Raw genomic sequence first — 14,564 nt, forward strand, 5'->3', positions numbered from 1 at the left:
CATTTGAAGAACCAAAAAGCTCCATGAATCTGACATACGTGTCTTATTATTTTTATCAAAGGAGCGACTGACAGAGGTGCAGGTAGAGAAGTGAGATGTGAGGAACAAGTAAAGGCTGATGAAGATGCTTCTAGACAGATGGCTTTATTATGTATTTGTGTACTCGGAGCGTTACACCTCTGCACACACAGTGTGTTGGTTTGCATTAATGAAGTTTGTCCCACGTGTATCAGTCTCTCACTCGTGTGCTGAAGTCAAAGAAATACGATGAAATATGAGACCTCACGTTACGAGCAGAACCAGCCTTTGTGGTGTTGCTGTTGCTCGCTGTGGTCTCATTTCAGGGTGTGAATATCGTGACGTGTCAATGATATGTTAACAACTGAGTTTATATTAAGTGTCATCAGTGATGTCGCCCCTTTTGAGCTGCTAGCTTCTGGTTTTCTGGTCACACATCCTCTTTAACAAAATATCTTCATGATATTCATTGTGACAAAAATATATTTCGTGACGATGGCGTCAGATAAGTCGCCTTACTGTGCAACTGAAAGATGAGAGCATCAACACAGGAAATGATGCTTGTGTCTTTGTAGCTGACTTGACGCATTGGACCGCTAATGGAGGCTGTTTCAGTCTTCTGTCTGTAATCTGAGAAAGCTTTAACTCAGGATCCGCCCACTTTGAGCGTTCAGCAGTTATCTCAGTCGTTGTTGCTTAAAGTGACTGAATGTCATCGGCTTTCTGTGGTCAGCAAAGTGCTACTAGTTGCTTCCTGTGTGGACGACCCTTAAATCATCACCTGCAACAACCCTGTGACTGATGATGCTAACCCCGGCCCTCTGCTATTAGACTGTGTTGTTTCTGTTTTTAAAAATAGTTTTCCTGAGTCTTTGCAGTTCTGGACAAAATCAGTAATTATACTGACTGCTGCTCATCAGAAAAGTCCTTTTTGCTTTTCTTCAAAGCGGCGTGTGGGCATGCACCGCGAGCCCGTTGAATAAATCGGCTAAAATGAACTCGCAGTGCAAACTTTGATGGCGTCGATCAGTATAAGAGTGCAAGCTGTCTGCCGTCTCAGGTGGATTTGTTAAAAACCTGAGGATTTTGCACCTTGGAGCCATGTGAGTAAAATAGTAGGGTCCCTGAGTTTTGCCTCAAAGGAGCTGATAAACCAGTTCTGACCCCAACTTAAACACCATAAATCAGTTTTATCGGTCGAGGCAGTACAAAGCCTGCTTCAAAGGGTTTCCTGGTAGGAAGGGTCCCTCTCTGGGTTTAACACAGAAAACAGTATTTTAACAGTAATGCTCTGATCTGCTGTCAGAGCGAGTTTCTGGGCTTGAATCTGAACAATGTCCCGTCTGTCCCGCTGCAGCCACTTTGTGCCAGTGTCTGACGATGTGCTCACTCGCTGGCCGGCCTCCCGGGATGGACGTCAGGGGAAAGACGGAGAGCATGAGACCCTGTCATACTATCGCTCACAAAGAGCCGGCCTTGTCTGTGTTTCTGTTTCCCAGAGAGTGTCTGATCTGCCTCGGAGCTGCAGATGGACAAAACTGTTTGAAGGGCATTACTGAAGGAGATGAAGTTATTTTTGCAGCAGATACTTAAAAAGGCAATTTTGGAGTTACTTATTTTGTAACTTATTTTGTTCTCGCCAAGAATGAAATAAGATGATGAAGTTTGATGATGTGGCTTTAGTGCCAGGAAGTTATTAGCTTTGATTAGACTGGAAACAGGAAGAGGACTAGCTTTGTTTGTACCATAAACCATGAGTCACTTGCACCAGCTATTCATCCACTTGGCCAGTTCGTTGCACCAGTTTATAGCCAATCCTTAATATCCAAATCACTGATCAGCCACAACATTAAAAGCAACTTAATTCCATTTAATTGCATTTATATGCCACCAAATCACAGCAGTACTTATCTGAGTCTGCTTCAGGTTGTTTGGTAAATACTACAGTACTTGTGACTAGGGCTGGGCGATATATCGAGTTTTTTAAAAATATCGATATATTTTCATACGAGATATAAGATGTGACAATATCGTTTATATCGATATAGCTTATGTTACGTTATAATTATACTTGTGGAGCCGCAGGTTTGCCTCTCTTTCGTCCACTTTTGTCTCTACGCAACGTTACTCGGCCTCGCCTCTCCTTCACTGAACACAACTCCCCCTCCCCCATAGCTTCACCTGCAGGCAATGACAAGATGAAAGCGGAAAATCTCCGTTAGCGAGTTACCGCGGATCGTCCCGTGCGTGGGGCTGGACGGCGTCAACGTGTTAGCGAGCTAACCGCGCTAACGAGCTAACCGCGCTAACGACATGCAGCCCGGAGGAGCTGCACGGCCTAAAATCCTTTCATTTTCTCAAAACTCGACAGTGCGCCTTATGTATGAATTCTGGTTGTGCTTACTGACCGCGAACCGATTTTATGTGGAACACGGCGCTCAGCAATCTGTCAAAAAATGTTTTAATATGACTTTGCTAAGCTACGGAGCTGCACCGCTTGATGGATTGTCGGAGGATTACGGCTACCGGGGAGGAGCCTCGCGGAGTGATACGTACTGTGCTTCAACGTAATATTACCGTACTGTGTGTGTATAAGGACCACAAATGGCACCTGTTCAGAGACGTGGTGCAGCTGTGAAATCTGTCTCTTTGTTATTACGCTCAGCGTCTATTAGTTTACATTTTGACTGCACAATTGTGAGCTTTTTGTTATGCACAAAAACAACATTGTTTTCTTTTATTTATGGGCCATGATTATTTAATAAATGCTGATAATTTATTTTTAAGTAATTTCTTCATGTACATCTACGCTGTATGTAAATAAAAGTGCCCGTGTGACATCTGGGACACAGTGTGACTAAGAACTCTCTTTTTGTTCTTAACTTATGGCTTTAAAAAAAAAAATCGAGATATATATCTTATATCGCCATCCAACTAAAAAATATCGAGATATGAATTTTGGGTCATATCGCCCAGCCCTACTTGTGACTGAATCCCCAGCCCTCCAGTCTGAGAAGGTGCTTGGTTATGGTGTTGTCTCACTGAGGCAGCGGGTCCACTTCAGGCCACTTGTCATCTTGACACATGGCTCTTTTTCCAGGGCTAGGTGTGGAGGGTTGTGTCCAAAGCAACTGTTCTTTTCTTGCCTTCTTCCCAGCTACATGAGAGTGAGCCAACTCTCATTACTACATTTTCAGAAAGTCTCTCCCCAGTGGGACGATTGGGGTCCTTGCCAAGATATGGGAAGACATTGCAAATGTACTTGGATTTTAGGTCGCAAGCCACCCAAAACTTGATCCCAAACTTGTCAGGTTTACTTGCAATATACTGCAGGAAACAGCACCGAGTCTTTGATGGGAAAAGCTGTTCATCAACGGTGATATGTAGACCAGGGTTGTAGCACGTGATGCAGTTGGTGACAAATGATCCCCACACACTGGAAATTGCAGCGAACTTATCAGTCTTTGCTCGATCACTGCAGGTGGACTTGTCATCAAAGCGTAGGTGTTGCATGATGTCTTGGAAGCGGTTTCGTGCCATAGTTCCAATTATCTGTGGGTTTCCCAGGTTTGCTGACCAGCAGTCATTTAGAGATGGAACCCTGTTAACCCCCCGCAAGATGACAATTGCAATAAATGCCATTAGTTCAGGGAGGTCCATGAACCAATGAACATGCTCCGTGCACCACTCAGCAGGCCATTTGTAAATATGTGTACAAATGGTTGGTTTTTTGTACTGTTTTTATCAATAAATCGCAGCAACAAAGGACATACACCCATGTGTGTTGATTCTCCCTAAGATGGCAAACTGAAACACTCCAAGTTGGTGACTTATGGAGATTTATTTCCCTGGATGATTGAGAATGCATCAAGATGAAACACAAAAGGAAGTTCACAGCTTTTAGCAGCTCGCCCACCCCCTCATCCACACACCCCCACTCCCCTCCCTCCAGAATTCCCAGGTAACAACCTAATTTACATATGAATGAAGAGCCAATTTAGCTTCCACTTGGCTGAAGCTAAAGCTTAGCTAAAAGCCTACCAGCCATTTGGCTGCTCTCCGGGTTTTAAAGGTAGAAAGGTAGGAGCCTGGGGGTGCTACTGTTAAACAACTCTGAAGCATCGGGGTGGGGGTGGGGTCACAGGACCTCTGGGAGTGTCCTGTGGTGTTGTGGAATTGGATGTTGGGGGTAGGGCCTGCGTGGATCGGGCTCGCTCCCGGGCATGCAGCAGATGCTTGATCAAACTGGGACCCCGGGGAGTTCAAAAACACTTCAGGCCCCTTGTTGTGTTGACTGAGGCCTCCCTGAGCAGTTAGCATGGCGCTGTGGGAACGCCGTGTGTGTGAGTTCTGGACTGTTGGGTTTGGAAAGCTGGAGAAAAGGCTGGAAACTGATGAAACTGATGGTGTGCTATGGTGAGCATTGATATTCACTGGGACCAATTTAGCTGTTCTTCTAACATGTACCTCACACCTCATCCCACACTGTTGGCAGACGAGTCCTCTTTACACTGGCTCCCCGTGAAGTTTAGGGTTCAGTGTCAGGTTCTGGCCATTTCAGAGCTCTTCATGTTCAGATGCCTTGAAGTGTCCACTGATCCCTGCTCAGAAGCAGCTCTGTAGGGGTCTGCACATTCCAGGAAGGTTCAGTAGTAACACTGAAGTAATAGCTGGCTGTGCTATAACACATTATTTCCCCCCTTGTCCTCACGCGGCGCAGTGTTGTGGAATCGGTCCAGCTTGGGCTGAGAATGTGGAACATGCCACCACTGGAAAGAATGAATCGGCTGTACGTCAGTCTCTGGCTCGAGCCGAGGCCTGCAGCGCTTCTTTAAAGAGCCCGATTCAAAGGAGTGAGAGTCTGCCGGGGCCTTCAGGAGCTGGCAGCGATCGGCTTTAAGATCACACGAATACGACACACACGCCCCCGCACTCCAAAACACTGAGGTCACACGTCCTCGTAAAGCCTCCTGCATTGGTTCAGCATGGCCGGCTTCAGCTCGAAGTCATGTGTGCAGAGCTAATGCTCCAAAGCTTTTAGAGTAAAAGAAAGCCGAAGGTGGAACAGTGAAACAGAGAGCACTTTGATTTTAGTTTGAGCCCTCAGGTAAATGCTAATTATACGGAGCATTAAAGAGCAACAGAAATGCAAAAACCATCAAATGTTTTTTTTCTTTTTAAGAAATTAAATTTGTTGTTTTTACTTTCACACTTTCAAAATTCAAAACTGAGCGTTAAGTTTGGCGCCAGGTCTGAGCTGGTTGTGCTGACCTCGAGACCACGTGAATGAGTCGGCGGTTTCAGACGTTTGAGTGGAGCCGGGATTGTTGCCGACCCGATCGAAAGGCAGTAGTTGGATGTTAATAATGCAGCGCGGCATTTCTCTGCATCTCAGTCATTGGACAGTCCCGTCGCCCTGATCTCGTTACCTCCTGCCTCCAAATAATTCATCGTGTCTGCAGCAACCGGTAGATGACACTCACCCTGCTGGAGCCATCATTTAAAAACATGAACATGAAAGAAACCCATGAACTCTGTCGAAGCTGCATCATGCATCAACAGCATCATGCACTGAGTTTTTAAAGCCCCTCTGTATAAATTAACTCAGTTTAAATACATTAAGCTGACAGTTTATTTCATCATAATAATAAATCTCTCTTTTCTTTTCTTTTCTCTCAGACGTTTTTGGCTCCGGTGAGCCAAGTCTTCCCTGCAGAGGATGACGTCAACAAACATGTGGAGGATAACTGTGAGTACTTGTGCTTCATCGCTCCACCTACAGATCTGGCTCCTCCTTTTTTTTAGATATTTGACATTAGACATTTGTCGTCCTCCTTAAGCTGCTGTTACTCTGGAAGTCTGGGATCAGCTGTTTCTGGTCCCCGGGCCTTATGTTTGACACCCCTGGTCTAAAGTCTTTTCTTGATGCACATCAAAAAGGAAATAAAGTTCCATATAGGAGTATTTTTATTGCAGGAATTTTACTTGCTGATCTGTAATTTGAGTTAAATTCAGCTTTAACACAGAGTTATAACAGGATGCACGTCAGCAAATGTTGGTCTGATATTTCTGAGTCTAAACAAAGCAGCAGTGATATTCATAAATTTATTAACGGACCAAGTCGTCTCTTTTTTCCTTCAGATTTTCCATCGTGGCTTTAAATAGATTTTATTTATGAGGCGTTCTTCCAGTCTTTTCCTGGGAATGCACCGGGCGCAGTGCCATCATGATGATGCCCACTCAGAACAGTCTCCTACTGTGTCACTATGCTTCTCCTCGCTTAAATAATGAGTTTTTTGCTTGTTTAAAGAGCTGCAGAGGGTAGGAAATCAGGTCGATTTTTAAAATAAAAGAACCTCTTGTAGGCTAAACACTTTTCTCCTGGTGTTGCAGAAGGTGAGGTTTGAGTACCCGGTATTGAAAGCTATTCGCACGTTAAAATGCAGCTTTTTTTATGCAGCCAGGTGTGCATCTACAGGGAGGGGATGGGGTGGCATTGGCCCTCCCTGAAGACCCTGCTGTTTATTAGTATCTACAGTCATTTAATTACTTTGCTGAAGTGCAGTTTTAATCACTTTATTGCAGTATTTTCATGTTATGCTGTCTGGGTTCCCTATGTGCCCCCGACTGATAAAACCCTGCACACTGCAGTTTTCCTCTCATATAATCTGCTGGTTTGCCGACAGCTGTTGTTGTTGTTGATGATGTTGTTGTGTCTATAGCATCCTCACATTTCTCGAGTGGCACTGTTATTTGTTTTTTGTTTTTTCCTTTCTGTAAATTCAGCTGCTTTGAGTAAACCTATGCTTGTTTCTGATTGGCTACATGCTGCTGAAGGTGGTTATCAGTCTGACTGATAACCACCTTCACGTGAGCTCTCGGCCCGATGGATGATGCGATGTGCAGCGTGGATCCGCTGCTCTGCTGAGTTTAGTAACATTTTGTCCTGCTTGTGTCTCTCAGGCTCTTTGATGTACCTGAATGAAGCCACGCTGCTCAACAACATCCGAGTGAGATACAGCAAAGACAAAATTTATGTAAGTACAGACATGAGGGGGAGCGGCCGGTCGGTGAAATACTGTGAAACAGAAACGGTTGTGAGGTCGTCCTCATCCTCGGCGTGCTGTATTCACTCCTGGACTCAATGGTGTGTTAAATGCACAGGACACACCTGAGGCTCAGCCTTCAGGTGAACTTGTGGCGCTGAAAATGAAAGAATAAACACCAAAAGGTCACAAAAGCAAAAAGAAAAACTCATAAAGGTTCGGGGTTCGTTTCCTCTGATCGTAAAAAGTCAAAATTTCACACCGAACCAAAATAATTCCGACCTCGGAAAGACAACGTCACACGTTATCATCACCCGATGAAGGAAACCAGCTGCCGTGTCAGCACAAAGCGTTGGTCGTGACCTGCCCGCACCACCTGTGGGCGGGCCGCACGCTCAGTCATGTTTCCACACTCCACTGAAGCAGAGATCTACTCCACCCTCGCCTGAAACAAAGGCATCAGAAAAAATAACATGTGTGCAGGTTACTGTGTAAATATACATGTAATGTACGGAGGACTGAAGCTGCCAAAATAAAACGTTTAATGAATGAATAGATTAAAAACAACTCATATAAATCAGATCAAACTTTATTAGATTTTTTTTTTGCATCAACATGTGACAATTAATATTTCTGATTCGTTTGTAGTATTTGTTTTTTCTTGTTGCTCTTATTTTTTTCACTTATTTCCCCTTAATTTTACTTTTTTGATTTTTACATTTTTTTTTTTTTTAACTGAATTTTTGTTTTTTTATTTCTGATATTTTTTCTAGTTCCTGTTGATTTCCTTAGTAAATTTATTTTTAAATAACTTTATTTATATATGTATTTATTCATTTAATCAGTTTAAAGGTTTTTTTATTTGCTTTTTTAAAATTGTTGCAGTTATTTCTACATTTTCCTTTTTCTATTTTCTTTATTTTTTCATTATTAGTCCGATTTTACTCACTAAAAATGAATTTTTGTTAGTTACTTTTTATTGCATTGCATTTTGTGTTGCTCTTGAAAACTCACTTTCACACTGATTGAATAACTGTTTTATTTTTTAATTATTATTATTTTTCCTTCATATGGATGTCTTCACTTCACGGGGTTCATGAATGATCTCGGCTCTTGTCACTTCAAAAAGACTTCAGTAATTATTCATGTCCATCCAGATAAAGAGGACGGCTGTCACGTGTTTGCTATTATTTAAATAATTATAATTTTGCTCAAGTCCTTAAGATGAAACATATGTGGGCCAAACAGAGTCTTCAGCTTACCAGCAAACCCTCAGCTGATGATTATTCCTCCACATGAGGCTCTGATAGGAGCAGCGGGGCTACACAGGGTGTCTTTTCACCCCAGGGGGCTTTTCGGCCCGGCCTCACACCTTGAGCACCCAGCAGGGGCTCATGTGACCTCTGCTGCCTTTGCTATTTAGCTCCATTTTCCTGTGAAGCTTCCAACTGATGTCAGCTGGAGTCAGACTTGGTCCACACTGACACCTAGTGGCCGAGGAGGGAACTGCACTGTGAAGCTCACAGAGGGCATTTCTGATATAAATCAGGTTTTATTGATAAATGAGGATATTGTAAAGCTTTAGAAATCTCTGCAGCGATTATAAATGTAAATCTAAACCTCTCCAAAACTTTTGAAAACACAATATAATCATTGTAACCTCCATGAAGACTGGAAACACAATCCTCAATCACAATGTGATGCTCAGGAGTTTTATGAATTCTTGAAATTCTTGAGATGTGGCTGAATGCTCGTATTACTGGCTGATATGGAGTTTGGATCAGTACAGAAATTCAGATTTTCTGATCCTGATTCCGTTAAACTCTGACAGATTTTGGAGCCTCTCACTTTTTATAAGTGCTGAAAGAAAACGTTTGCTGCTCCTTCAGGAGGAGGCAGAGAAATTAGAGACTTTGTTGGTTTTATGAGCCAAATAAGTGATTTTTATTCCTCTTGTTCTTGTTCTTCTTTCAGACATTTGTAGCAAACATCCTGATCGCCGTCAACCCGTACTATGACATCCCGAAGCTTTACTCGCAGGAGACCATCAAGAAGTACCGGGGCCGGTCGCTGGGCACGCTGCCGCCGCACGTCTACGCCATTGGTGAGCAGCTCAGTTTATCACAACTTTTACATGCTGGACAGTATTTCCAGGAACTTGTCCCACATTTTTGTTCTGTGCTCGTGACTAAAGCTCAGTTTGAGCATTTTTGGTGTGTTTTTAGAAAGAGGGAAACCTTTCGTTTGCCGTGATTTTAAAAACACAAACAAATCGTAAGCAGAAAGCCTCACATTAAAGGAGAGACAAGAAATGTTCTGTTAGTTAGTGAAATCTACCTGTGGAGGGAACAAGGCATGATACATCTCTGCAGAGCTCATTTTAACCTGCTCGAGTTGAGCAAAGTTTGTTTACATATTCAGAAAGTTAAAGACTCCTGAGACGGTTTAGAGGTCAGTATCTTTATTTTAGACTTTTTAAGCAGTTTTTGGTCATGGATGCTTTAAAATGTCCTAATCCCTGTCATTTTTATAAGACTTATTTTAATGTTTCACAAATTGAACAAGATCATTAAAGTCATTAAGAAATTATCAGTTTAATCGTCCTCTAATAATTTAATACCAAAAGCAGTTCTTTTAGGGTGAGAGTTAATGTTGTAGTTCACAATTTGTTCACTAGGGGGCAGCCAGCACTCAGATTTCCCAGAGTCCCCTGAACATCACGGTACCAGACTGACTTATTGAAACCGCAGGGGTTTAATATCTGTTTGATTTTTGGGGTCAGCGTGGCGTCTGATCTAACTGCTGCCTCTGTCTTCAGCTGATAAGGCATACAGGGACATGAAGGTCCTGAAGATGAGCCAGTCCATCATCGTCTCCGGGGAGTCTGGAGCCGGCAAGACTGAAAACACCAAGTTTGTTCTCAGGTGAGGGAGGCGAGGGTCTCGTCTTTCAGCGAACGCGGCGACGACAAATCTGAGAAAATTATCCACGTTTTCATGTTCGTGTGATTATTGTAATGTGACCTGTACTCGGAGCTTATATACACAATCAGTTTTGATATCATCGATTTTCATTTGACCTCATTTGTGATTTTAATTATCAGCTTGTTTTCATAATTAATTGATTGTTTTGTCCAGAAAAGGTCGTAAAATGGTTAAAAGGCCTGTTTTAGTTCATTTAAATGTCCTGTTTCATTTGACTCACTGACCCCAAATATTTTCTACTCAGAGTTATTCTGATAACTCAGAGTTTAAAATATTTTGCAGTTTTTCTTAAGAAATTACTTATTTGATTATTAAAAGCGGTATTTGATAAATGCTCACACAAAATCTGGACTTTGGACATGCTAAAAGCTCTGACATTACAGTGTTTAGACGATGTGAGCAGAAACGTTTACAGGCAGGTGAGAGCCGGTGATTCTAATAATGCTCTCCTCTGAAGCAGCTTTTCAGTAAGATGTCACGGTGTTATCCATGGTAAATGGCCTGTTTTTATATAGCGCTTTACTAGTCCCTAAGGGCCCCAAAGCACTTTACACATCCAGTCATCCACCCATTCACACACACATTCACACACTGGTGATGGCAAGCTACATTGTAGCCACAGCCACCCTGGGGCGCACTGACAGAGGCGAGGCTGCCGGACACTGGTGCCACCGGGCCCTCTGACCACCACCAGTAGGGGTGAAGTGTCTTGCCCAAGGACACAACGAGCAAGACCGTCCAAGCCGGGGCTCGCACCGGCAACTACAAGGCGAACTCCCAACTCTTGAGCCGCGATCGCTGGTGGGCGATTGAAGCCAGAAATGAGCCTATTTGGATGAAAGGGTTAGCAGAGATATCTGCTGAGTACCAAACTATTAAAGGTCCTCTCTGTAGACTTGTTGGATGGTCGGTACCACACAGGAAGTGATGTCATCGCTCAGATAACCGCAATAAAAATGCTCCAGTTCGGTGATTCACTTAGCAGGCACGAGGTTTAAGCAGTGAGGTGTTAAAATATTCACCTGCAGTAATGTGGGAGTCTCACCGATGAAGCCAGCCTCTAGTGGACGTCTGAGGAACTGCAGGTTTGGGCTTTGTTTTGCCAGTTTTTCGCAGAAAGGAAGCGTTTCTGTGGAGGTCACAGGAAACTGTACTGTAGGTCATCTACTAATTGGAAGGCAAAAGTGTCCTCAGGGAGGGAACAGTGTGTTAATCAGAGCATGAATACATGTGAATAGGGGAGCGAGGCATGATGTATCAAGTGCTTTAAGTGCTCCAGTGGAAAAGCTCGATATAAGAGTCGTTTACCAGGAGCACTGCGGCAGCCTTAAACCTGTGCAGTGACCCTCTGGTAAACCCAGAGTTTCTGCTTTTCTGATCACTTTAACCTAAATATTTAACACAGTTGTACTTCCTGCAGAGCATCGTTCTTTGCTTTCACACAAACATCTGACAATCTACCGGATTTGTTTTGTTGAATATCAGAAATGGTCTTCTTCCTCCTTCTTACAGCATTTTCAGCAGTATTAAAAATGAAATATGGTCCAACAAAAACAGTTTTTATTGAACAAACTTTAATGTTTACTTGCTTTAAAAAACCTTCAAGGCTGTAAACCTGTGAGAACCTCTGCTTTAAAATGACAGACGAATCGCGTGTTCTCAGGTGTTGATGATGTGCTGTGCTTGCAGATACCTGACGACCTCGTACGGAACGGGTCAGGACATCGACGAGAGGATAGTCGAAGGTGAGGTCGCTTCTGCTTCTCTCATCAGCTTCCTGTTGAGGTTTGAGTTTGAACTCGACTTCTTTCTCCCTTGCAGCGAACCCTCTGCTCGAGGCCTTCGGGAACGCCAAAACTGTCCGGAACAACAATAGCAGTCGCTTTGGGAAGTTCGTGGAGATCCACTTCAACGAGAAGGTGCTCAGGGCCGTTCTCGCTCAGTCGATCACGAGCTTTAACGTCTGCTGATGAAAGTTATGAATTACAAATGAAGCCGCACTTATTCAGCACGATCTGTTTACGTTGATCTTTCTGCTTTTGTGAAGAGACGCGATTTGCCCTCTTCCATCTCAGATGCTTACGCAGCATAAACTCAGTAATGAGGCCTCACTTATGATCATTTATCTCTTTTGTTTCGCTCTTGTTTATGTGTCCTATAAATCACCGTATTTCCATGTTACCCAAAGGCAGACTCTTCTTTGTGATTTCCAGCTTTATTATCTACATTTTTCTTCTTTAAACTATAATATGAGATAAATTCTTTATATTTAATATTTAATTTCCATTTAATTCACCATATAATTTATTATAATGACAAAGTGGCAGGATATGAAGATGAAACGCGCTGATAGATGCCATAAATGAGGTTTTTTTTTTTGGTTTTTCCCCTGCTCTTCCTCCTCAGAACGCCGTCGTGGGCGGCTTCGTGTCGCACTACCTGCTGGAGAAGTCGAGGATCTGTCGGCAGAGCCCCGAGGAGAGGAACTACCACATCTTCTACCGGCTGTGTGCCGGAGCTCCCGAAGACATCCGGCAGAAGTTTCACCTCAGCTCTCCGGACACGTTCCGGGTACGGATATTAAGATTTTTATCATCCTGACGCTCGATAAGCCCAATCAGATGGGCGGGGGCTGATGGCTGATGAATGAATGGAGGAGGTGCAGATGATGGGTGGGGGCCTGATCGCAGACTTGATGGAAGGACTCTGTATTTTTCTTGTTTCTGTCAAACCAGCACTGAGTGTGTTCTTCTTCATCAAAGCCCAAACCCCACAAAAGTCCTTCATCACCACGAGCTGCCCAAAATCTTAATCCGCCACTGAAAATAGTCCTCAAAACACCACAGTCTCCTGATGTTTAAGTCATGTTTGCTGCCAAAATAATCAAAATAAAGAAGAGAGGGATGACTTTCCAAGCCCACGGTTCAACTTCTGGATGCTGCTGTGTTATTTTTATCACTTTATTTCTGTTTTTTTACTCTCAGCCAGTGCAGCAGTACAGTTAACTGTACAGCAGTAATATTATTGGTCAGATAGTTGCATTAAAAATGCTTTTTTACAATTTAAATTGGTTTAGTTATACAAAAAATTCCAGGAGAACTACTTTCTTTCTGCTTCCAGCATCGCACACCATTACTGTTTACGTCCTGCCAGGAGCACTCGAGGCTCTCGATGTTGCTCTTGCACAGTGATTTGGTTTGTGTTTGTAGTTTAGTTATTGCAGCCGAGGTTGAAGTGCCTCTGCCTGCAGTTGTTAGGTTTGAATCAAAAACGGGTAACGGTAGAATTTTTTTGTTATTACATAATTCTGTCTGAAGCCTAAACTCCCTCCAACTCCATATTTGTGCTCTTGTGCTCTCTATATTTGTCCTCTGTCTGAAACAAGCCAATTTAGCTCCTCCCCCTTTAAGCCAGCTCTCTTCTGACTGGCTGCTCTTCACGAAGAGAAGATGATCCCTCGTGATGTCATACAGATCCAAGGGTTGAAAAAACTATGTGGAACTGAGTGTTTGAAGCAGTTTGAAGGCTGAGCTTGTGGTTCATGCGTGTACATACACTGACCTCATGTGAAGCGTCGGCTGTGTGTGCTCAAAGTCTGCAGAGCCTGGTGTGGGTGTGACTCCTGGGTCGACTCTATGTTAGGAGGATTCCAAAAGATCTAAATAATGGTTTCAAAATCCAAGAAAGTCAGATGTCACACCCTTTAAACTAAGAAATTCAGCCTGCTCTTTCCCTGTTTGAACAGCAGGGGGCAGCTCATCCTCAGTAAAGCCCACCTGCTGCACATGCTCTGTTTATCAGCTGTCAGCGGTGGATGGAGAGCGGGGAGAGGGGGTGTCAGGTGCTCGTGTTTGCCATCAGGTTTGCCACCTGCAGCCACAAACGCAGACGTCCACAGTCCTGAGGTAACGGAGGCAAAAGCAGCCGTGATGGCTGTTACATGACGGTGATGAACTCGTGTTGATTTCTGTGCCGTCAACGCTCTAACATGTAATCTGTGACAGAGCTGAGAGGTTAGACGGGAACGTGTGACTTCTGAGTGCCTAGCAACCGGATTTTAGGGAAAACAACAACATCACAGATACACAAGAATCATGACAGCAAATTAAAGTTAAAAAGCAAACAGACTGAGAGATGATGGTTTTGCTTTCTTTTGGTTCACCTGAGAAGAGCTGACTCATCCTCATACTCACATCTTCTGGAGGAGAAGAAGAAAACCTGAGGTCACTTTCTTTGTTCAGGGTCGTTTCTTTTATTGGCAGCTTCTAAATTCAATCATCTACTCTCACCTCCGACGTTTGCTCTACGGCACCCGCCCCTGTCCCCCTGCAACTTATTACACCACCTGCATCTTCTGATGGTTCATGCATCTGCACTTTCCCCCGATGATGCAGAGGGAGAAAAATGCTCACACGGTTTGAGCCGTGATGAACTCCTGAAGTTCAGCTTTTGTGCATCACAGGAGGAGCTGAGGTGTGTTCAGGTCCACGAAGGCTTGTTTAAAGGGTCAAAGTGC

At 43.6% G+C, this 14,564-nt stretch overlaps 1 protein-coding gene across 1 annotated transcript in view; it reads left to right on the forward strand.

Moving 5' to 3' along the window:
- Positions 1–14,564, forward strand: part of myo6a (myosin VIa) — a 153,755-nt gene that overhangs the window by 28,162 nt on the left and 111,029 nt on the right. Inside the window, exons 3-9 of the mRNA XM_085373330.1 lie at positions 5,698–5,767; positions 6,982–7,055; positions 9,039–9,168; positions 9,883–9,988; positions 11,738–11,793; positions 11,870–11,967; positions 12,455–12,619. Of these exons, the coding sequence (XP_085229456.1) occupies positions 5,698–5,767; positions 6,982–7,055; positions 9,039–9,168; positions 9,883–9,988; positions 11,738–11,793; positions 11,870–11,967; positions 12,455–12,619 (699 nt within the window). The remainder of the gene's footprint in view (positions 1–5,697; positions 5,768–6,981; positions 7,056–9,038; positions 9,169–9,882; positions 9,989–11,737; positions 11,794–11,869; positions 11,968–12,454; positions 12,620–14,564) is intronic.

The sequence above is a fragment of the Diplotaxodon limnothrissa genome, linkage group LG15, assembly GCF_057381915.1.
Source record: "Diplotaxodon limnothrissa isolate DT_005_m linkage group LG15, D_limnothrissa_male_GT1.1, whole genome shotgun sequence".
NCBI classification, from domain to species: Eukaryota; Metazoa; Chordata; class Actinopteri; order Cichliformes; family Cichlidae; genus Diplotaxodon; species Diplotaxodon limnothrissa.